The sequence below is a fragment of the Triticum aestivum genome, chromosome 4D, assembly GCF_018294505.1.
Source record: "Triticum aestivum cultivar Chinese Spring chromosome 4D, IWGSC CS RefSeq v2.1, whole genome shotgun sequence".
In the NCBI taxonomy this organism is placed as follows: domain Eukaryota; kingdom Viridiplantae; phylum Streptophyta; class Magnoliopsida; order Poales; family Poaceae; genus Triticum; species Triticum aestivum.
Window position 1 is genome coordinate 450,500,123 of NC_057805.1, and position 24,798 is coordinate 450,524,920.

A 24,798-nucleotide genomic window follows, 5' to 3' on the forward strand; every position below is an offset into this window, starting at 1 on the left:
CTTGAAGATCCATTTATTTTCAATGGCTTGCCGATCATTGGGCAAGTCAACCAAAGTCCATAATTTATTCTCATACATGGATCCCATCTCAGATTTCATGGCCTCAAGCCATTTTGCGGAATCTGGGCTCACCATCGCTTCCTCATAGTTCGTAGGTTCATCATGGTCAAATAACATGACCTCCAGAACAGGATTACCATACCACTCTGGTGTGGATCTCACTCTGGTTTACCTACGAGGTTTGGTAGTAACTTGATCTGAAGTTTACATGATCATCATCATTAACTTCCTCACTAATTGGTGTAGGAGTCACAGGAAGAAATTTCTGTGATGAACTACTTTCCAATAAGGGAGGAGGTACAGTTACCTCATCAAGTTCTACTTTCCTCCCACTCACTTATTTCGAGAGAAAACTCCTTCTCTAGAAAGGATCCATTCTTAGCAACGAATGTCTTGCCTTCGGATCTGTGATAGAAGGTGTACCCAACTGTCTCCTTTGGGTATCCTATGAAGACACATTTCTCCGATTTGGGTTTGAGCTTATCGGGATGAAACTTTTTCACATAAGCATCGCAACCCCAAACTTTAAGAAACGACAACTTCGGTTTCTTGCCAAACCACAGTTCATATGACGTCGTCTCAACGGATTTAGACGGTACCCTATTTAACGTGAATGTAGCTGTCTCTAATGCATAACCCCAAAATGATAGTGGTAGATCGGTAAGAGACATCATATATCGCACCATATCTAATAAAGTACGGTTACGATGTTCGGACACACCATTACACCGTGGTGTTCCAGGTGGCGTGAGTAGTGAAACTATTTCACATTGTTTTAACTGAAGGCCAAACTCGTAACTAAAATACTCTTCTCCACGATCAAATCGTAGAAACTTTATTTTCTTGTTACGATGATTTTCGCTTCACTCTGAAATTATATGAACTTTTCAAATGTTTCAGACTTCTGTTTCATTAAGTAGATATACCCATATCTGCTCAAATCATCTGTGAAGGTCAAAAAATAACGATACCCGCTGCGAGCCTCAACACTCATCGGATCGCATACATCAGTATGTATTATTTCCAATAAGTCAGTTGCTTGCTCCATCGTTCCGGAGAACGGAGTCTTAGTCATCTTTCCCATAAGGCATGGTTCGCAAGCATCAAGTGATTCATAATCAAGTGATTCCAAAGCCCATCAGCATGGAGTTTCTTCATGCGCTTTACACCAATATGACCTAAACGGCAGTGCCACAAATAAGTTGCACTATCATTATTAACTTTGCATCTTTTGGCTTCAATATTATGAATATGTGTATCACTACGATCGAGATCCAACGAACCATTTTCATTGGGTGTGTAACCATATAAGGTTTTATTCATGTAAACAGAACAACAATTATTCTCTAACTTAAATGAATAACCATATTGCAATAAAAATGATCAAATCATATTCATGCTCAACGCAAACACCAAATAACACTTATTTAGTTTCAACACTAATCCCGAAAGTATAGGGAGTGTGTGATGATGATCATATCAATCTTGGAACTACTTCCAACACACATCTTCACCTCTCCTTTTACTAGTCTCTGTTTATTCTGCAACTCCCGTTTCGAGTTACTACTCTTAGCAACTGAACCAGTATCAAAATACCGAAGGGTTGCTATAAACACTAGTAAAGTACACATCAATAACATGTATATCCAATATACCTTTGTTCACTTTGCCATCCTTCTTATCCACCAAATACTTGGGGTAGTTCCGCTTCCAGTGACCAGTCCCTTTGCAGTAGAAGCACTTAGTCTCGGGCTTAGGTACAGACTTGGGCTTCTTCACTTGAGTAGCAACTTGCTTGCCGTTCTTTTTGAAGTTCCCCTTCTATCCCTTTGCCCTTTTCTTGAAACTAGTGGTCATGTTAACCATCAACACTTGATGCTCTTTCTTGATTTCTACCTTCGTCGATTTCAGCATCGCGAAGAGCTCGGGAATTACTTTCGTCATCCCTTGCATACTATAGTTCATCACAAAGTTCTACTAACTTGGTGATGGTGACTAGAGAATTCTGTCAATCACTATTTTATCTGGAAGATTAACTCCCACTTGATTCAAGCGATTGTAGTACCCAGACAATCTTAGCACATGCTCACTAGTTGAGCGATTCTCCTCCATCTTTTTAGCTATAGAACTTGTTGGAGACTTCATATCTCTCAACTCGGGTATTTGCTTGAAATATTAACTTCAACTCCTGGAACATCTTATATGGTCCATGACGTTCAAAACGTCTTTGAAGTCCCGATTCTAAGCCGTTAAGCATGGTGCACTAAACTATCAAGTAGTCATCATATTGAGCTAGAAAAACGTTCATAACGTCTGCATCTGCTCCTGCAATAGGTCTGTCACCTAGCAGTGCATCAAGGACATAATTTTTCTGTGCAGCAATGAGGATAATCCTCAGATCACGGATCCAATCCGCATCTTTGCTACTAACATCTTTCAACATAATTTTTCTCTAGGAACATATCAAAAATAAACACAGGGAAGCAACAACATGAGCTATTGATTTACAACATAATTTGCAAAATACTATCAGGACTAAGTTCATGATAAATTTAAGTTCAATTAATCATATTACTTAAGAACTCCCACTTAGATAGACATCCCTCTAATCCTCTAAGTGATCACGTGATCCATATCAACTAAACCATGTCCGATCATCACGTGAGATGGAGTAGTTTCAATGGTGAACATCACTATGTTGATCATATCTACTATATGATTCACGCTCGACCTTTCGGTCTCCGTGTTCCGAGGCCATATCTGTTATATGCTAGGCTCGTCAAGTTTAACCTGAGTATTCCGCGTGTGCAACTGTTTTACACCCGTTGTATTTGAACGTAGAGCCTATCACACCCGATCATCAAGTGGTGTCTCAGCACGAAGAACTTTCGCAACGGTGCATACTCAGGGAGAACACTTATACTTTGATAATTTAGTGAAGGATCATCTTATAATGCTACCATCAAACAAAGCAAGATAAGATGCATAAAGGATTAACATCACATGCAATCAATATAAGTGATATGATATGGCCATCATCATCTTGTGCTTGTGATCTCCATCTCCGAAGCACCGGCATGATCACCATCGTCACCGGCGCGACACCTTGATCTCCATCGTAGCATCGTTGTCGTCTCGTCAATCTTATGCTTCTACGACTATCGCTACCGCTTAGTGATAAAGTAAAGCATTACATGGTGATTGCATTGCATATAATAAAACGACAACCATATGGCTCCTGCCAGTTGCCGATAACTCGGTTACAAAACATGATCATCTCATACAACAAATTATATCACATCATGTCTTGACCATATCACATCACAACATGCCCTGCAAAAACAAGTTAGACGTCCTCTACTTTGTTGTTGCAAGTTTTACGTGGCTGCTACGGGCTTAGCAAGAACCGTTCTTACCTACGCATCAAAACCACAACGATAGTTTGTCAAGTTGGTGTTGTTTTAACCTTCGCAAGGACCGGGCGTAGCCACACTCGGTTCAACTAAAGTGAGAGAGACAGACACCCGCCAGTCACCTTTAAGCAACGAGTGCTCGCAACGGTGAAACCAGTCTCGCGTAAGCGTACGCGTAATGTCGGTCCGAGCCGCTTCATCTCACAATACCGCTGAACCAAAGTATGACATGCTGGTAAGCAGTATGACTTATATCGCCCACAACTCACTTGTGTTCTACTCGTGCATAGCATCAACGCATAAAACCAGGCTCGGATGCCACTGTTGGGGAACGTAGTAATTTCAAAAAAATTCATACGCACACGCAAGATCATGGTGATGCATAGCAACGAGAGGGGAGAGTGTTGTCCACGTACCCTCGTAGACCAATAGCGGAAGCGTTATCACAACGTGGTTGATGTAGTCGTACGTCTTCACGATCCGACCGATCAATTACCGAACGTACGGCACCTCCGAGTTCTAGACACGTTCAGCTCGATGACGTCCCTCGAACTCCGATCCAGCCGAGTGTTGAGGGAGAGTTTCGTCAGCACGACGGCGTGGTGACGATGATGATGTTCCACCGATGCAGGGCTTCGCCTAAGCTCCGCAACGGTATTATCGAGGTGTAATATGGTGGAGGGGGGCACCGCACACGGCTAAGAGATCTCAAGGATCAATTGTTGTGTCCATGGGGTGCCCCTTGCCCCCGTATATAAAGGAGCAAGGGAGGAGGAGGCCGGCCCTAGGAGGGGGCGCACCAAGTGTGGAGTCCTACTAGGACTCCCTAGTCCTAGTAGGATTCCACCTCCCATATGGAATAGGAAAAGAGGAAGGGAAAAAGAGAAGGAAGGAAGGGGGCGCCCCCTTCCCTAGTCCAATTCGGACCAGACCAAGGGGAGGGGTGCGGCCACCCTTGAGGCCCTTTTCCTTCTTTCCCGTATGGCCCAATAAGGCCCAATACGTATTCCCTAACTCTCCGGTACTCCGAAAAATACCCGAATCACTCGGAACCTTTCCGAAGTCCGAATATAGTCGTCCAATATATCGATCTTTATGTCTCGACCATTTCGAGACTCCTCGTCATGTCCCCGATCTCATCCGGGACTCCGAACTCCTTCGGTACATCAACATACATAAACTCATAATAAAACTGTCATCGTAACTTTAAGCGTGCGGACCCTACGGGTTCGAGAACTATGTAGACATGACCGAGACACGTCTCCGGTCAATAACCAATAGAGGGACCTGGATGCCCATATTGGCTCCCACATATTCTACGAAGATCTTTATCGGTCAGACCGCATAACAACATACGTTGTTCCCTTTGTCACCGGTATGTTACTTGCCCGAGGTTTGATCGTCGGTATCTCGATACCTAGTTCAATCTCGTTACCGGCAAGTCTCTTTACTCGTTCCGTAACACATCATCCCGCAACTAACTCATTTAGTCACAATGCTTGCAAGGCTTATAGTGATGTGCATTACCGAGTGGGCCCAGAGATACCTCTCCGACAATCGGAGTGACAAATCCTAATCTCGAAATACGCCAACCCAACAAGTACCTTTGGAGACACCTGTAGAGCACCTTTATAATCACCCATTTACGTTGTGACGTTTGGTAGCACACAAAGTGTTCCTCCGGTAAACGGGAGTTGCATAATCTCATAGTCATAGGAACATGTATAAGTCATGAAGAAAGCAATAGCAACATACTAAACGATCGAGTGCTAAGCTAACGGAATGGGTCAAGTCAATCACGTCATTTTCCTAATGAGGTGATCTCGTTAATCAAATGACAACTTATGTCTATGGCTAGGAAACATAACCATCTTTGATTAACGAGCTAGTCAAGTAGAGGCATACTAGTGACACTCTGTTTGTCTATATATTCACACATGTATTATGTTTCCGGTTAATACAATTCTAGCATGAATAATAAACATTTATCATGATACAAGGAAATAAATAATACTTTATTATTGCCTCTAGGGCATATTTCCTTCAGTGATTTCATAGTATGAGGGTTGGAGTCTGCGGGGCCACCAGGTGGGGACTACCCACCTAGGCGCGCTTGGAGGGGGGCACCTTGGTGGGTTGTGCCCACCCAGGTGCCCCCCCTCTGGTGGTTCTTGGCTCTAGAAATTCTTTTATTGAATAAAAAATCCTCGCAAAGTTTCGTTCCAATCCGAGAACTTTTATTTCTGCACAAAAAACAACACCATGGTAGTTCTGCTGAAAACAACGTCAGTCCGGGTTTGTTTCATTCAAATCATGCAAATTAGAGTCCAAAACAAGAGGAAAAGCATTAGGAAAAGTAGATACGACGGAGACGTATCAACCTCTAGTACTGAACTTATGCTGGTTTCTCTAATGGAAATCGGAGGGGAAACAATCTTTTGCTATAAAAAACATGAGTTCAAAATAGAAACTTATTTCAGCCAAGTTTGGTATTTAGTCATTTGATTTATAAATCTAGTTCATAATCAACAGAAATGCTGCCACAATACTACTCCCTCCGTCTCTAAAAACAAGGCACAAAATATATATTTTCTGAAGTCAAAAGGTGCATACTTTGACCATGTTTATAGAAAAAATTATCATCAAATACAACACTAAATATATGGAATATGAAAATATATTTCATTAGAAACATGTGAATGTGATTTTCTACCAAATTTGGTATGTGCCGCCGATAATTACATCTCTGGTACTAGATTTTTTTGTTCTTCGCCTTTAGGCCCGGACATAGGGAGTAATGAACAAATATATGCATGATTTTAAGAGTGTTCATTTCTTGCTCCCGAGCACCATGGATCCTGATTTTTGCAAATGTAAACAATGAGACCTTTTGATTTAAAAAATTTATGCAAATATATAGACACATACCTAGTGATATATATTGCATTTTTGTAAATTGTGTTAGAAACAGATCATTGTTTCTTTTTTATGTAGCTCACACAAAAATGTGTTTCATCATTAAAATTTACAGAAATGTAGTATACTACTCTATGTATGTGTGTATTTTTTAGATTTTCTCAAAACTTCAGAATATGATTTCCTAATTCTTTAAATGCCTCTTTGATTTGCAGGATTCTGAAAATGCTACAATATGAAAAATATAGGACTGAAGTGGCATGTCCACTTAAATCCTATAGGACTAGCATAGTTTGTTTGGTGGCATAGGAAACATAAATGGATTTTAAATATAGAATAGAGTATATACTAGATTTCCTATGAAATGTAGAAATGATTTATTAGTTTTTTTATAGGATCCAACCCTACGAATCAAACAACCAATTTAGAAAAAATAATCCTGAGAATTATTTTCTTTTGTGAGAAAAAATCCTACGAATTCTAACCCTCTACACATCATATGAATCAAAGAAGTCCTTAAAAATCCAAATTCCATAGAGCTCGGGGTCCAAACTGCATTTCCGTGACTTCCTTTTTTGCATTTCTGTGATTTTAATATGTATATATGTAGGAAATAAAAATAAATCCCCGCTACTAAAAAGAATGTAAGGTTACATGTTTCACTTTTCTTCTCGTCACCAATTCGTCGAACCTTGCCCATATGATAATCAATTAGTTTGATTTACTTACCTTCCGAACCAATTTCACTTTAATTTACTTACCAAAATTTTCATCAAATTATATGGTAAATCACAGACATATGATAAACATTTATCTACACAATCACAATAATATGAGCAGGTAAATCACAAGTTAATGTATTGAGATATTTATATCCCATTGCAACACACGGGTATTGTTCTAGTACTCCTATGTACAAAAATGCTACATCAACGGACTTAATACGGGCCTTTCACGGACCCTTCGGTTCAACTAAACTTTGCCCCCCTATTTCCAGGGGGTGGGGCCCCGCCCTCTCCCTTTGTCCAATCATACTTCGCCAGCTCAAATCCACCCTCTAAAATGCATGTAAGACTCCCTTGATGTAGCATTGCTGCTCCTATGTAATAGTAAAACGGAGAGTATTGTAGTGTGCTACGGCAATTCCTATTTGGCGCTGCAGGCGCCCGTTACAGTGCAATTTGCAAACGGGCGCCTGCAGCAGTCCAAGCTGGGCCGGCCCATTCTCTTTTTTTTCCTTTCTGTTTTCGAAAGGTCAAAAAGAGTTTTTTTTCCTTTCTGTTTTCGAAAGGTCAAAAAGAGTTTTTTTTCCTTTCTGTTTTCGAAAGGTCAAAAAGAGTGCAGGAGGGGGATTCGAACTCGCGTCGGGTTCGTTGCTAGGGATCGCCTCTAACCACCACGCCATCCGCCCGCAAGTTTAAATACAGTTTTTTTTTCTTTCTTTTCATTCTTCAGCTTGGTTTATTCTTATTCTTTTTCTCTTACCTTTTTTGTTTTCTTTATTGCGCGGTTTTTTAATTCATGAAATTCTTTTTAAATTTGTGACCTTTTTTAAAAATTCGATGAACTTTTTTCGAAATTTGGTGAACTTTTTTCGAAATTCGGTGAACTTTTTTCAAATTTGATGAACTTTATTAAATTTAGTGAACTTTTTTCAAATTCGATGAACTTTTTTTGAAATTCGATGAACTTTTTTCAAATTCGATGAACTTTCTTTCCAAATTCGATGAACTTTTTTTCAAATTCAATGAACTTTTTTTCAAATTTGATGAACTTTTTTCAAATTCAATGAACTTTTTGCAAATTTGATGAACTTTTTTTCAAATTTGATGAACTTTTTTTCAAATTGACGAACTTTTTTCGAACTCACTAGCTTTTTCCAATTTTGCGAACTTTTCCTTTCAATTCATGGTCTATATGAATGCCTTTTCAATTTATGTTTTCTTTATTCAAAGAATTTATAGGGGGCATATAATACTAGTATATGTTTAATGTTTGTACTGTATGAAACATTAAAGAGTTATGATTTCGCAGAATAAGCATCGCACCAAGCCTGGTCCAGTGGTTGACCCATGTTGTCGTTTACTTGGGCGTTACGAGTTCGACTTCCGATTCTCCCGAGTAAACCTCGTACAGTAATTTTTTACTTCGCTTTTTGCTTCTCAGCAGCTTGCTGGGCCGGCCCAGTTCGTGTCCGCGCGGGCGCAAGCGGCGGGAACCGGCGCCTGCAGCGCCGACTAGGAGCTCCCCTGTGCTACTACTACTAATATAATGCCCGTGCGTTGTCACGGGCTTTTGAAATATTTTGCTGAAGTTATATAAACGTAACGCAAGTTAAATTTTACATGTAGAGAAAATATAGCATGGGCGTAATTGGGTAATAATTGAAGTCTACTTTACTTGCAATGTAAATTGATTAAAAAACAATTTGACGATGTATGCATATAGAGCGATTATCTAACTAAAAATATGTTACAAATTAAAATTTACTTGATGCACTTAAGAAATTCTCTCATAATCAAAAATGTTGTCTATCCAGTTTTTTTAGCTTACCGTCTAGCCTTATTCTGACCTCAGTCACTCTCTCATCACAACCAGCCCTCTCACTCTTTCAACCCACGCACCCCTCACTCTATGTGTTCCTGTGCCGACAAGGCTGAAAATATGTAGACGTTGAAAATGACCGTCATGAACTACATTATTCCTCATCTCTTCACCCAAATAGATCTTTATAACATAGTTCCAGCAATTTCTTCTATTTTCCGTGATTGTTCGGGATGGATGGTGCAAACGAAATGGTCTAACATGATGTGTCGGCTATCCCTCTAAACACCACCACCATCTCCGCCACCTGAGATATCCTGTACCCCGCCTTAAAATCCATTAATCCCCTGCCCCTTCTCATCCAACGATGACCTGCCTCTAATTCTTCATCTTCCTCCCGTAGCTGCAGATTTTTTATTTGACCACTTTATCGACCCGCCCGCCTCTCCCTGCCTAAGCACCTACCACCGCCACCCTACAGCCGGCGAGTGTTGCCACACGTTGCCACTTGCTCAAGTCACCACCTCCGTCAACGCTGACGCCAGTCGTTCCTCTAAAACCTACCACCATTTTGGTGCCCACGACCTCCCGCACCCCGCACTCGAGACCGCTAACCCCTTGCCTCTCCTCCGCCGCCAACACCCGCTGCTGCTACTACTCTTCTTCCTCCCTCTGCATACCTTTTTCTTCGTCCAGTCTATTCACCTGCCCACCTCTACCTACGAAACCGCTTGCCTCCACCATCAACAGTCAGCAAATGTTGTCACGCACTACCTCCCTCTACCCGAGTTGCCGCCCAACCCTCTAAATAGTGCCACAATCTCTAGCGCTCACGAGTTTCCGCACCACAATAATCAATGGCTGGCCATATATGAAGAAAAAAGAAGGATCAAGATGGTTCTCTGAAGAAGTCATACCATCACTTGTCACACATCATGTTCATAGATCCTAGGCATACCCTCTTCTCTCAATTTCATTATCATCTTTTTGGACTACAAAATCTAAAACTCATGTTCTGAATAATCAGTAGAATAAATTAATTTCAAGACATGTCATGGATGAATTATTTGGGTGACATACTTAAAAATAATAGATTGCCCGTGCGTTGCCATGGGCCAATAAATGAATTTGTAAACAATGCTCATTTTACTCCCTACGAACAAACTCATTGCACGTAATGTTCAACCACAACACAAACACAAGTATCTTCTATGTATTTCAACAAACACCATGCACCCCTCTAGCCTCTCTTCTCCATTGAACATGCCGTTCATCGCCTTCTTTGTCCATACATAAATCATCATCTCATTGCCCCTTGACTCTTCATGTGGATTCTATGCCATTGTTTTGTTGTCTCATTCTACTACATATGCCATGCAATTTTTTTTAACAGAAGGAGCGCCCGAGGGCGCTATTCATTGATCTTTCATACACATCTTACATCAAGGATACGAAATCCATAGATTACAAAGTTGCTCAAAGCGAGCAACACTGGACACTGGATACTCCTATCAGTTGAGCTAATACAGTATGTGGTAGGGGATACAGTACAGTATGAGCTAATATAATATGTGGTAGCTAATACAAAGCTTTTTCAGTGAGTCCTTTGCACGGTTATGAGCAACACCATTCAAATCTCTTTTGATGTGATATATCTTTAACATAAGAGACTTGGAAACAATGAAGTATTCTGCTATCTGTGAATGGATTTCACAATGTCCCGGGTTTGAAATTTGCCAGCATTTGCAGCTCTTGCAAGTACCTGATTATCTGTCAGAAGGGTGGACCGATAAAACCTGTAACTTTGGACTCTACCTGAAGCCCTTTCATTATAGCTTGAGCAGCTTGATGCACCTGAGTTGGATGTCCCTATTTTCTTCCAAAATGTTTGTCATTTCCCGCCTTCTATATACACCAGAAAAAGTCATTAGATTGCATATGGAAGCATAGTGGTGTCCTGAACTTAAGATTGCTTGAATAATATTAGGAATTGATCTGTAATGTTGCACAAAGTAATCAGACCTAAGAAACCATGGTTCTAAGAACTAAGCAGCTTTAGCAAATGGGCATGAGAAAAATAAATGAATGTCATCTTCCTCCGCCTCACACATGGAGCAGTATTTGGAGATGTGTCTGGCATACATACCAGCCCGCATGCCTGTTGGAACTGCTCTCTCAAGAAGCCTCCAAGCAAACGTCTGAATTCTCAGAGCAATGCTATTGTCTTTCCAAACCTAGCAAAAAAGTGTTTTTACAAGAGTAAACACCTGCCTTCGTTGAGGAGCTCATTCTTGATGAAGAACCTGTACACATAGCTTGTATGCACTCTTAGTAGTGCACTTACCTGTTGGGGTGTGTTTCCAACACATGATATCTTTACCCTCCGTTTGAATTATGGGGGTTTGGAGAATAATGCTTGCTGCCTCAGCATCAAACAGAGAGTAAATAAGATTTTCATTCCAAGCTTTATTGTTAGGTTTCCATAGATCTTTAAGATTGGAAGGATAAATGTAAGGCTGATGCTGAATTATGAGATGATCATAAATAGAGCTCCAAATAGGACACCATGGGGAACTCCATATCGACAACTGATGAGATATAAGGTACCTCACCTTAGTACGAATAATAAGAAAAGGAGGCATATGGACATGGAAACATTCTTTCCACCACATGTTCATTCACAAACTGACTATGAACAATGCCATGTTTGCCTCTGGGCCCAGTTTCCATCTCCACCTTAGATGAGTCCCCATCACTTTACCTCATTAAGAGTTCTTTTCCTACGTACCTCAAATACATACAACAGCCACACGTCAAGGTTGCATTATTGTCATTCCATCTCTTCTTCCATGAGCCCTTCCACTTCAGCTCTTTTGTTATTGTGACAACAGTCTGCTCCAAATCTGCCAATCTTTCCATCCGGCTCCAAATACGCCCATTTTTCGCCAAATCTGTCAATTTGTCCTACAAAGTTTGTACTTTCAGCCTAAGAATTTTCATTGTTCGGAATGAGGAGGGTTTTCAGAGTTCACTTCTCTCAAAGAGAGCACAACACATATCAATACAGATTTGTGATGAACAAGGCTCAGTGTTATTTATAGCAATAAATACCAACACATGGTAAGTTATTCAATGGAGTATCTAAGTTACTGTGTTTGGCAAAAAAAGGTCTAACGTGACTATGTTAAAGTGAATCCCTAAATTAACAAATGCAAGAGGAAAATATAACTACTACGAGTGCATGGGGTGTGCACATGTTCCTAGATAATCAATTTGACCAATATATTATATGCCAACAAAGCTATGTCCTTAGAAAATTTATTTGAATTCAAATTTATTCGAAGCCTCATTCACCAATCTCAACGGCATTATATTGATTTTAAAAATAGATGGTTCTGCAACATACCTTTACAAAATAGTCATAAGTAGATTTTAAAAATAGTGACAATCCGACATGGTACAAGGCCAAACAAGATACTCCTGGTAGCCGACCACCGCAACGACCTTCTTTCGCTTCACATTGAGGAAACGTGGCACACATGTTTGCAGTTAGAACATAAGATCAAACTTCAATTAACAAAACATCAAAATAATGATTTCCTATCAACCCCAAATTATCTCACACATATGTATATCCGTCCACACACATAGCTAATATCACTGATATAATCCATTTATAAATGCAGCTCATAAAGCATAAATGCTATAGATAAAAGAATGTAGGGTCCCAAAAATAGTAATATAGGAACAAAGCCCTATCTCTTGTCAGGAACATTATTCCATAGAGATCATTTTTGGCTTGTTTGCATGTCTACATCAGAACAAGTAAAATATGGATGGAGAAATATCCAAGTCTCTCTCTCACCAAACATGTTATACGTACAAATACACACCTTACTACTACTTCTATCAAAACAAGCAAACTCCCTAGTACAACAATTTTTTGGTGAATCATGGGAATCCTTCTCTGGACCAATAAGTCTACTGCCTAAACATATCGGGTGCTACAAATCTGATTAACAAAATAAGTAGATACAGTTGCTTACTCAAGCTCCGAAAAATTCTCCTGAAGAAAATATGTCAAAACTATTCATTCAAAATTCCCAATATAGAGCACATAATGCCAGTATTTAATTGAACAATTTTTTACTCGCTGACAATGATCTGTCTGAAAAGGTACAAGTTTGTCAGAACAGAAAATGACTTGGAAGATTAGGAGTTAACAGAAGGCTCATTTCTAAATTGGGGTGATGAAAAAAAAATAGACATATGAAAAATGATTTCACAACATATAGTCATGTAATAACAATTATGAAGGTGTTATATGCAGACATCTCCTTGTTGAAAATTTTTAGTTTACAATAGTTATAATGGACCACCATGTAAACAATAAGTTATGTATAAGTCTTAATAACATGGAAAAGAAACATCACATGATGCCAGCTAGTTGCCAACTTGAATAGCTAGCAAATTGCTTGAAGCAAAATGTATATTTACAAATTTAACAGAAAAGTACTACAAAGATGCGTTCCTAGCTATTAGTTTCAACTAACTAAAACAGAGTGCAACAATTGCCATACCATGTTCAAATTAAATGGTTAACACACACCAATTCATCCGTTGATTACGTCAATCTGTTCCTGGCTACTGCGGTACCACTTATGGGGATCTAACAGGGTCATTTCCATTCTTATCCTGATTTACTTGTAACAAAGACACCTAGTTTCGTTCGCAGAGAAACAAATAGCACTTAAGTACTTCATTCTTCTACATGGCAGTAAAACTATATGCACCAACCAACATTCCGATAAAAATGGCTTTCAGCCGAGACAACGCAGAAAAGTCTAAACATGACACATAGCTGACCAAAATGTGCACAGTTACGCATAAATACAAATCAAGCCCAATCTAAGGATGGGCATGGCCAACGGATGAGAGAAAAAACAACAAGTTCTAGTGGTTCAGGAATGAATCATGTGTAACATCTCTATCTCTCTCTCCACCCACCTCTAGTCTTGTTTATTTCCACCTTATTGAAAGTTGCATAATACACCTTTGCTTCTTTTCTGTCTTGTGAACTAAGTTCTCTAGAATAGTATGGTTTTTTTTATCAAGAGGGAAATAATTTAATTATGAAAAGCAAAAACTTATGTAGCATCAGTTCTAGTTGATTTTAGCAATTCCTTTTACATCTGGAATAATTCATTGTTATCAATCTAAAAACACAAAGCATATATTACCTTTGCTGCATCAGACCCCAAATATATGAGAAATAATCGGGTGTAGAAGTTCCTGACAATGATATTATATTTTTCATATCTAAACAAAATTATTATTGTACGTGTGTCGGATACACAGTTAAATCTAAAAAAATCCAAATAACAAATGGACAATTCAAAAGACAAGTGTGGGAAACAAATGGTAGAATATAAAAATTGAGCAGAATATTTCGTCTAATGTTGAACAAAAAATCCCCCAGTCTGAGATACCTTACAAAAGGAAAGGAGCAATATAGCAAGTTAACAACATAACTACGACATGTTGGTACATTTCCATCTACTACAGTTACTAAGCAATTGCAAGTCCACTGTGAACTTATACAGCGTAGCACTAATTAGCCGGGCCAGCACGTATATTAAAATGACAATCTCCAGCAGGGCAATCACTAAAGTTTGGCAGCAAAGAAAGATTTTAGAATCCTACAGTCAGCCCCTCTTTTCCTCTCTGTGAGCAGACAATGTAAGTTCGATACTTTGGAGATATTCACTCAACAAAAGAAACTATAAAATAAGATAATCCACAACATATTGAGGCAACAACAAATATTCCTGAACTCAATAGTCTAGAAAATATGATTGAATGATGATGCCAAGAAGACAACAACAGATGCAGAAGAATTCTCACCAACAAGTAATTCATAAAATTGACCAGTAGTTAATATAGATAAGGTCGGGAGATGAACATCTATAAAAGATCAACAGCGAATTGTAGAAATATAGAGATAGCTTCACAATCACAGTGTGTTGAAGAAATATAAACAACATGCATGTTTACATGCTAGTGGCTATCCAATCAACTATCTTCTGTGTGCGCGTGTGTTGCTAGTCAATCAGTCAATACACTTATTCGAGCTATGCTGCTACCCAAGTTTGATCTCTCTCAAGGGAAGCCAGCTTTGCTGTGTTTGCAATTTGCCGTCGGCCAAAGACACGTGACAGCTGAAATACTGGTTTCAGAAATATACATATGCTAGTGGTTTATATATCTCGATCAAAGATCATCTGAGTGTTTGACAATTTAACATGACCCTTATGTAAGAGGGACACATGATCCACCTATTACTTCATACTCCCTCCGTTCCAAATTACTCGTCATGGTTTTAGTTCAAATTTGAATTAAAACTACGACGAGTAATTTAAAACAAAGGGAGTACATGATACATGTTAGATCTCTTCATAACAAGTAGGCATTTCAGGTACGAAAGCCCTCTGCACACGATTGGCTCCAGGATGATTTCGCTCGACGGGATTAGGAGCCACACAGATTTAAAAAAAAACCCAGTTAATCCTATGGTCTACCTGACTTGTCATCTGTGGATCGTGCGTCGATACTCGTGTGCATAGCAGTGCTTTTTCAGGTAAGACGAACATGTTTTAGAACATCCTGTGTGGAAACTAAAATAAACAAATAAATAAAGAGCATTAATTGTCTAACAGTCCTTATCACTGTTATGACTATAATAAGGATTTTTTTTCCAATTCACACACGAAAATACATCGATCCGGGGATTCTCAATGTCGATTGTTTACCATGGTTTTAATCAACCTGCCATCAAACCCACTGCATATATTTGTGTCAGATAACAATATGCTAATGAACATTTATTCTCCACTTGATTTAAACAATCATTCATTCTTCATTAAAATTGCAATATGCACCTTTTTTTACAATCAATACCATATATATAGTAGCAAATAGTACATGGTATAGATACATGAGCTGAATAAATCTAGACGTGATCACCAGGGCAAAGAATTTGTCAAGAAGAGACGCACAATCTACCAAAAATTCTATAACGTCAGAGCAATATGCACTACACACACGGGTATAATACAATGAGAACGCAGGAGAGGACAGAGATTGACGTACCTGTGATGGTGTCCTCGATAGAGCAAAGGGATTCTTGAATTCTGGGATGTTGGCTTTCCACGCATCCACGTACATCTGATACGCCTCATGCTGGCGCCACTGCATTCCCTTGGAGAGCCCCACCGCGCCAACCAGAGAGGAGGCACGGCCGGGACAAGGCCCTGCAGCCGGGAGGACGCCGGCCAGCCAGGGGCAGGGGGGTAGCCAGGCGAGATGGAGCGCAGGGGAGGGCGGGGGAGAGAAAGGGGGACGCGCCGCGCCAAGGTAGCACCGGTGACGACGGCGGGGAGGGACTGCGGAGGCGGCGCCAGATCTGACGCCGGACGGACGCCGCCGGGACGGCCACCATGGGGCGCGGGGGGGGGGGGGGGGGCACCGGATCCGCTACCAGGAGAAGCGCCGCGGCCGCCAGGCCGCCGGGAGGGGCGCCGACGAACCATCAGGAGGCGGCTGCCAGCCGCGGGGCCCCGCGCGAGGGGATCAACGCCACGGAGGGAGACCCCGCCGCCGCCGCCACGGCGCGGGCTTCGCCCGGTGGTGGCCTCCGGCGGCGGCGAGGGGGGTAGCTGGAGGAGGGGAGCCGGCGGCGGTGCGGTTGGGGGCTGCCGCCTGTGTCGCCTGGGGTAGGCGACGCGGGGGCCGAGGGGGATGAGGATCTGCTGGCTGTTTTTTTGCTATGTGCGGGGAAGGGACGAGAAAACCGAGGAAAAAAACCAACGAAAAAAACCGGACGAAAATAGTGGGACAAAAAATAAACCCGAAACGAAGACTAGACACGTTAGGAGTAGAGATTGGGAGTCCTTAGCTGACGCTCGCTAGCGTCAAAAGGACGAGCTTCCGCGCAGGCGCGATCTAAACGGGCCGGCCCATTCGATGGCATCATGGCAAAGACGGTACTAAAAATAAAAGAAAAACAAAGATCACACGAGGATTCGAACTCGTAACCAGGCGATAGCAGGTCAGCGTTCTCAACCAGTTGAGCTGCCAAGTCTTCGTGGTTAGTGGGCCCGCAAACTTATATGAACTCACGCGTTGGCAGATCCAGAAAAAACTGAAACTTTTCGACCATTGAACATTTTTGTAATACTACGAACAATTTAAATACACATCGAAATTCTTGATATATGCTGAACAATTTTAAAATACACATATTTTTGTGATATACGCTGAAAATTTTATTAAATATACATTAAAACATTTTTTATTCATAAAGGGTGAACATTTTTTGAACTACACATTGAACTTTTTTGTGATATAAGCTGAACAATATTTAAATAGACATTGAACATTTTGGTGATATATCATGAACAATTTTGAATTATACGTTGAACATTTTTGTAATATACGTTGAACAATTGTTGAATTGTGATTTTTTTTCAAAACTGTGAAGCAAATTTGGAATTTTGAACATTTTTGAAAACTAATAATAATAAAAAAAACCTAAAAAGGATAAAAGGAAGTAAAAGGAAAAATAAAAGTTATAGAAAAAGAATCAGGAGAAAAAGAAACAAAAAAATAAAAAATAAACAGAAAAAAAGAGAAAAACCAGTAAAAGGAAAAAAAAAACCGGTTGAGGGAACCCTCTAGAAGGTTCCCAAAACCGGTTTGCGCTTCAACGCTCAATGTGGGCCGGCCCGTTTCGCGCTGCTCGCTCGGGCGCTTCAGCGAAAGGGCTGCAGTCGGACGCACGCGAGCGTCAAATAGGATTCGCCCTACTACTTGGTTGGTTGGGTTAAAAAACAGGCAACTGCGTTTATCCTAGCGAGCAGCTCGGTGTGGGCCACGAATGTCATTGACGAATCAAAGCTGCCTGGAACGATTCGCGTGCAGGCCACCTGAAGCGTCCAACACCCAACGCTTCCACTTCTTTGCTGCAAGAACATCGGAGGGGTCACCGCTCTCTAGCCCAAGCGCAGGATTCGAGCTCCCCCCAAGCAATCCCCGGCCTGCATCGTCTTCCTCCGCTCCTCCGTGGTACGGTTTGCTCTGCTTCCTTCCTGTTTTTCAGCCAAGTTGTCGCTGCTCTGGTTGCTGTTCTGGCCGCGGCTTGGGGTTGGGGGCACCACCCCCACCCCTTCGCTCTGTTCAGTTCGTGGGGTTTGGCGTTTTTGGACCACGCCAGCGGGGACCGATCAATGTCTCTTTTGTTCTGGTAGGATCATTTTACTGACCTTGTCTGTCATACCGGAGGGTTTTGTAGTTTTTAGGTCTAAATCGACTGGTTTATTGAGGTCAGAAGTAAGAAATCGCATCAATTAATATTGGGCTCTGGATGGTAGCTCGGTTTGGTGTAGTAGTTGTTCACCGAGCAGACAAATTTTGTGACGATCTTATCCTCCGTTTGCTTGCTGGATTTGCTGTGCATTTTCGATGATAGTCCACTTGATGTTTCCTAAGGTTGAGATGGTTGGATTCGCTGAGCTTTTCATCCCTGGTGGTGGTTATTTTCTGAAGGACCTAAAAACGATTTATTTTCTGAAATCATTTGAAATTGCAGTTCTAATATTCCTGAAATCAATTATTTTCTGAGGTCGTTCATCAATTCATTTCAGAAAATAAACGACCAAAAGAGCGAGTATTTCCGTTATGACAGTGTTGTGCAAAATTGCAGATATCAGTGGGGTTAGAATGGTTAACATGAATGTTGGTACTTAATTTGTGATGAAATCGTTGATCTGTTTCCTGAATTTACAGAAAAATGTTATTTTTACCAGTAGTAGTAGTTATGCCCACAATTAAATGTTGCCATCTGTTCGGTCATGGTGTTTGCATGTATATGCAAGGGTGAAAGCTCACAAATGGTGTTTTCAGTGTGCTCTATACACTAGTTGAAGGGCAATTAAAAGCTATCTTCTCCACCAGTTCCTGTCTTTTGTTATTTTGAGCATACTTGCATTAAATGCCCCAATATATTGAGTATTTTTTGTTCTCTTCTTCAGGATGGATCCTACTAACTGCAAAAGGCAGAAGCATGAAATCGGGCACGACAGCTTGCCGAGCACCCAGTCCCTGTCAACCATCATCAGTCATAACAGATCTGTACGCCTTAGATTTCTCAAAGGTTTCAATGAGTTGAAGTACGGGAGTGTCACTGAAGATTACAAGGCAATCAATAAAAAGAGGCATGAACTTATCAGCACCCTTGAAAATCTGCAACTTGTACCTATCAAATTGCCCTATGCCAGTGCAGCTCTCAACTTATCAAATGCGACACTACATGATGAAGCACAAAGTGGCAACAACATTAGTTCTGATAATATTGTCGAATTGGATCCGTACAATGTTGGAGATGATACCCATGGTACCATGGACAATACTGGGGCTCAGGAAACAGTTTGCTTACTTGATTCTGATGATGAGGACATGGTTAAATCCTTTGTATATGGAAATTTATCTGATTCTAAGCAAAATACCGATTTTATCCAAGAATGCATGTTGGCTGAGCAGCCTTGTCAATACCGGGACATCAGTTCTGAAGCTCAACTTGTAGTTGAGCCAGGAAAGGACAGCATGGACATTGACAATGAGGTGCATTCAATTCATCATATATCTTCTGTTTCTTAATGCATCTAATATAATGCATAATTCTGCATTTTTTAACTGCATGAATAAGAGAGGAGGGAAATAGACATCATTCATTCCCATGCTCACAAATAGCTTATGTGATCTTTAAACCCATAGGTCATCTTTTTATGCACAATTGTCTCATTATTTATTTTGTCTAAACTGCTTAACAGTATCAAGTTTGTCTAAACTTATGCTGGCATGATAAATTGCATTGTGCTGAAATTACTTATTACTGACTAGCTTCCATCTATATTTCAAGCCCAAGGAAATTGCTTTATTTGATGGCCATAGTACTTCAGAGCCACAACTGATCAAGCAAGGACAGAATGACATAAACATTTACGCCGAGGTCTGCTTCGATATTAACTCTGGAAATGTTAGTCAATATTGCTGCTTTTTTCCTATATAGTTTGATTAGAGAACTACTGGTAATCACTGAGTATGTTCATATTTATGCCTAGATGCTAATCAGTATCATACTCTCAATAACATCAAAAGTCCTTCCCGAAGGACTGCATGTCCTAGTAAGATATTGTTATATTGCACTTGATTCAACTCAAGTTACTCAATGATGTCCCTGAAGTAAATTTCTGATATGTGCTTTTTACAGGAATATGTTTTAATTTTTTTGAATATCCCGCTTTTGCTCTGTTTAGTTACAAACAAAATTGATTTTAGTTTCATAACTTTTTTCCAGAAGATATGCCTACTCAGTTTCAAAAAATGAAAACTGATTGATTTAGTTCAGATATGACTATATGAGAGATACTACTGTTTTTTAATCTCAATATCTGGATTGGTAAATGGAATCGTTTCTCCCTGTCATGTTCACTATCTTGCATTTCAACAGAGTCGTGACAAGGAGAGAGAAACAAGGGAAGGAGAAGGTGAGGATGTCCAAAGTAAACAACACATGGAGAACAACAATATATCTGTTGCAGATTCTTGTGAAATATCTTGTGAGGTCATACAAAGTGATTCAACGGCAAATGGACATTATAATCACTATGATAACAATGACAATCCAGTTGATGACCTGGATGACCTTTGGAACGAAATGTCGGTTGCATTGGCATGTTCAAAGGTATCTGTTTAATAAACTCATTGCAATTGTCTCTAGATATATTCTCTTCTCTGTTTCTTATATCAGGATAGATTTCAATATTTCATGATCTCAGGGCCTTGCTTACTTGATAATGGGTTTCATGTCTGCACTGATGAAATGGTTCTCAGCAAGTATGCCACATAGAAAATAGTATTTGTAGTACATGCCTATAGTTAAAGTACCATTTCTCTATCTACTTGGTGTATATTTATCAAAAAGAAAAGGAAAATGTGGTTGTTGTCTTCCACATGATGCTCGAGGCCAGTTATGTGACACTATTTTGCATTTTATTACTTGAAGGTCTAGAGCAGGAGCACATGATCTTGCTGGTTGTTTTGAAACAGCTAGTTTTGCATTTTCCTCTGGTCCTTTTTCGTTCTCACACACATACTTTAATGCTTTACCATCATCATACTACTGTTTTCTTAATTTTACCCCTTTACGCATTTGCTTTGTTCTTTTGTCTACCATTACTTGCTTCTTGATGAATCTGACCAACATACTTAATCTAACCAGACCATTGGAAGCGATCACAGTATTGTTCCGTGGGAGAAGAATAATTCTGAAGTAGTGGATGATTGTCATCACGACTTCCTGATGAAAGATGACTTGGGCATTGTATGTCGTGTTTGTGGTTTGATCCAGCAACGTATCGAGAATATTTTTGAGATAAACTGGAAAAAGGTACGGAGTTTCTGATCCAAATTAGTCCAATTTATTTTCTTGAATGCTCTGAGATAATTATTAAAAGATTCAAATAACATTAACTGGTAAATAGTGTCCTGTCAATCAACTCATTGATTAGTCTGTATGTTATCGTTTATAAACTTTCTTCATCGGTTATTTGTCATTAATGATTGATAGATCAAACAAATGCCCCCCCCCCCCCCCCCCCCCCCCGTGCGCGCAAAAAAAAAGATCAAACAAATGCCCTATACGAACACCCATTGCATGTGTTTTAGCTTTTAACAAATGTCAATCAAGTCATTGCTTAGTTCTGTTTGAATGAGGATTTTACTGGGATATAGTTCAAATAAACCAAGTAAATCCTATCCCAACCCCAAATGTTAAGATGTAGATTTTGAAAAAAAGCAATTCACTTCTGTTTCCATATTGGCGGAGCCACATCTCTCATTTCCTCTTTGTTGCATCAGCGTAAGCAATCCCACAGAACTTATGCGCCAGAACCCAGAAACTACAATGAGCTGGAGGCAACTACCAGTCCTTCAGGAAATATTCTTCAACTTGTCCCTGGTGCTCTCTCAATCCACTCTCAGCATTCAGAACAGATGAAACCTCACCAAGTGGAAGGCTTTAATTTCTTGGTCAAGAACCTGGCAGATGAGAACAACCCTGGAGGTTGTATTCTAGCACATGCACCAGGTTCTGGAAAGACTTTTATGCTAATTAGCTTTGTTCAAAGCTTCCTGGCCAGATACCCTGCAGGAAGGCCATTGATTATCCTTCCAAAGGGCATTCTGGCAACATGGAGAGCAGAATTTGTCCATTGGCAAATTAAGGACATGCCCATACCCTTGTTTGACTTCTATTCCTCCAAAGCTAATAACCGGTCTGAACAACTCAAGGTTTTGAACTTGTGGGAAGAAAAGAGAAGCATATTGCTGCTAGGGTATCATCAATTTGCATGCATAGTATCTGACAGGAATACTTATAAAATAGAAGCTGTCATGTGCCGAGATAAGTTGTTGAAGGTCCCAAGCCTTGTCATTCTAGATGAAGGCCACACTCCGAGAAATGAGCAAACTGACTTACTCACTGCACTTGGAAGTATAAGAACTCCTAGAAAAGTGGTTCTCTCAGGAACATTGTTTCAGAATCATGTAAGAGAGGTCTTCAACATTCTGAACCTTGTGCGGCCAAAATTCCTGAAGATGGAGAAACCTCGTGCAATAGTGAAGCGCATACTAAGCAAGGTTGACATGTTGGGGAAGAGTGCACGGTCAAAGTACACTTCAGATAAGTACTTCTATGATGTGGTTGAAGGAAACCTTAAAAAGGATGCAGATGATAAAATGAGAGTAATGATCATCCAGAATCTACGCGAACTAACCGCGAATGTGCTGCACTATTATAAAGGTGAGCTTTTGGAGGAACTACCCGGACTTGTGGACTTCACCGTTTTTCTGAATATGAGTACCGAGCAGGAAAAGATCCTTAGGAGTTTGGTAAGACTAGATAATTTTAGCAGGAAAACAGCATGCAGCGCTGTTTATCTTCATCCGTGCTTAAAGAATATTCAAAACGTTGAAGGGAAAAATCGAGATATTGCTGTTCAGAAGATTGATTCCATCATAAAAAGTGGAATTGATATCAAGGTTGGGGCAAAGGCAAAGTTTATATACAATTTGTTGTGTCTTTCAGAGGCTGCAGGAGAGAAGGTACTCGTGTTCAGCCGGTATCTGAACCCTCTGGTTTTCTTGGAAATGCTGCTCATAAGAATGAAAGGATGGAAACCAGAGGTGCACATGTTTAAATTAAATGGTAAATCAACACAAGAGCAGCGAGACAAGGCGGTTGAGAGATTCAACCACTCAGCGGATGCTAAAGTTTTGTTTGGTTCCATCAAGGCATGCGGCGAGGGCATCTCCCTTGTTGGCGCGTCACGCGTTGTCATTCTGGAGGTCCAGGAAAATCCTTCCGTGACGCGGCAGGCAATCGGACGTGCATTCAGACCAGGGCAGTCCAGAATGGTGCATTGCTACCGCCTTGTTGCTGCCGACTCCCCAGAAGAGGAGGACCACAAAACAGCCTCCGGAAAAGAATGGAAGTCCAAGATGTGGTTCGAATGGAACGAGCTTTGCAGCAATGATGACTTTGAGCTTGCCGCTGTGGATATTTCAGAGAGCGGGGACAGGTTTCTCGAACACGAGGCGCTGCGACAAGATGTCAAATCTCTGTACAGAAGGTATGTATGAATCTGATTAACCATGAGTACGAATCTGTTTAAACCTTTTTCTTTTTCTGCTAGGAGGTTGAATGCATCAATGAATACACCCATATACTTGGTTTTGTTTGCAGGTGAACAACGGAGGCAATCGCTGACCAGTGAGAAAGAAAGAGGAAGAATAATCTAGGTAGGAACTGAAGTGGCTTCTTTGCAGTATTTTGTCTGATCGTCTGAAGTGTGATAGTACGAAGAGATATAACAACCATTTGCACTCTCAAATGTTAAAAGTGTCTATTTGTTGGCATTTTCTGTCTCCATTAAAGTGATGATAAATTTCTGGAGTCGTGGTAATGTGGTACTGCTAATGACTATTCCAATGTAAGTGATCTAGGTTTCAGTTCAACTTTTGCTGTCATGTGAGTCGAACCAATTGTGTGGTGTTCTCTGTCCGCTGAACAAGTTTTTCAACTGTATAAGAATTGTTACCCTTACTGTCTGATGATTCTATGTCTGTCCATGGACAAAATCTGAACATCACGCAGTGTCATGATGCATTTGTCAGCACTGTTTCCTTCTCAGGTTCAGAAAACCTGGTCTTTTTTTCTTGTTCCAGCTTGTAAATGGCAGCACGTCTTCAGAAGTTCAGGAGAGTGATACGGAGGGCAGAAGCATGACACGTCTGCATTGCTAAGAGCTAAAAAAGCTTGGGGCTATTTGCAAGTTCCCTGAAAATTATCCAACGGCTCTCCTTCATCTTCCTCCTCCCAGCGATCTAAGCCATCTCCTCCGTCCCTTCATCTCCTCCGACGGCGACGCCAAGCCTCCGCCACGCCGTCTTGAGCTCGGACACCGTCTACGAAAAAGCCCCCCTCCCGCTCAACATGTCAAGTCTCTACCGCTCCCACGCTAGTGTCGCCCCCGCTGCTGCTGCCTCGCGCGGGACGCCGCGGCCGGCTATGTCATCCCGTCCCCTCTGCGCCGCTCCTCCCCTACTTCTTCAGTTCTTCTATCGAAATCGACTTAAACCCGAAAAAAAAAATCAGTTGCGTTATACTCACTCGTCTGAATACATCCATTTCTGTGACATGTAATTCCGGACATTCCGGACGGAGCGAGTACTAGTAGATAGCAAACGC

The 24,798-nt window shown here is 40.7% G+C and overlaps 2 protein-coding genes across 13 annotated transcripts; one reads left to right on the top strand and one right to left on the bottom strand.

The window, feature by feature from the left end:
* Positions 1–10,060: 10,060 nt before the first annotated feature.
* On the bottom strand, positions 10,061–16,738 carry LOC123098526 (uncharacterized). Of its 12 annotated transcripts, none has more exons than XR_006447807.1 (4): positions 16,083–16,738; positions 12,980–13,101; positions 12,340–12,446; positions 10,061–11,897 (listed from the first exon to the last, which is right to left on the bottom strand). XR_006447807.1 is itself a non-coding variant. In XM_044520558.1 (3 exons), exons 1-3 carry the CDS (start codon positions 16,185–16,187, stop codon positions 11,310–11,312), a joined length of 324 nt encoding a protein of 107 aa, XP_044376493.1. In that variant the 5' UTR covers positions 16,188–16,738; the 3' UTR covers positions 10,061–11,309. The 12 variants fall into 12 exon arrangements, 1 of the variants encoding a protein (XP_044376493.1); XR_006447813.1 differs by lacking the exon at positions 16,083–16,738 and having other exon boundaries at positions 10,061–10,838; positions 11,080–11,167; positions 11,278–11,352; positions 11,722–16,076; XR_006447811.1 differs by lacking the exon at positions 16,083–16,738 and having other exon boundaries at positions 10,061–10,838; positions 11,080–11,167; positions 11,278–11,352; positions 11,546–16,076.
* Positions 16,739–17,882: 1,144 nt separating this feature from the next.
* Positions 17,883–24,165, top strand: LOC123098528 (protein CHROMATIN REMODELING 35). The gene is made up of 7 exons (XM_044520559.1): positions 17,883–18,056; positions 19,022–19,610; positions 19,909–19,998; positions 20,500–20,733; positions 21,271–21,438; positions 21,909–23,680; positions 23,794–24,165. Exons 2-7 carry the CDS (start codon positions 19,023–19,025, stop codon positions 23,795–23,797), a joined length of 2,856 nt encoding a protein of 951 aa, XP_044376494.1. The 5' UTR covers positions 17,883–18,056; position 19,022; the 3' UTR covers positions 23,798–24,165.
* The last annotated feature ends 633 nt before the right edge of the window (positions 24,166–24,798 follow it).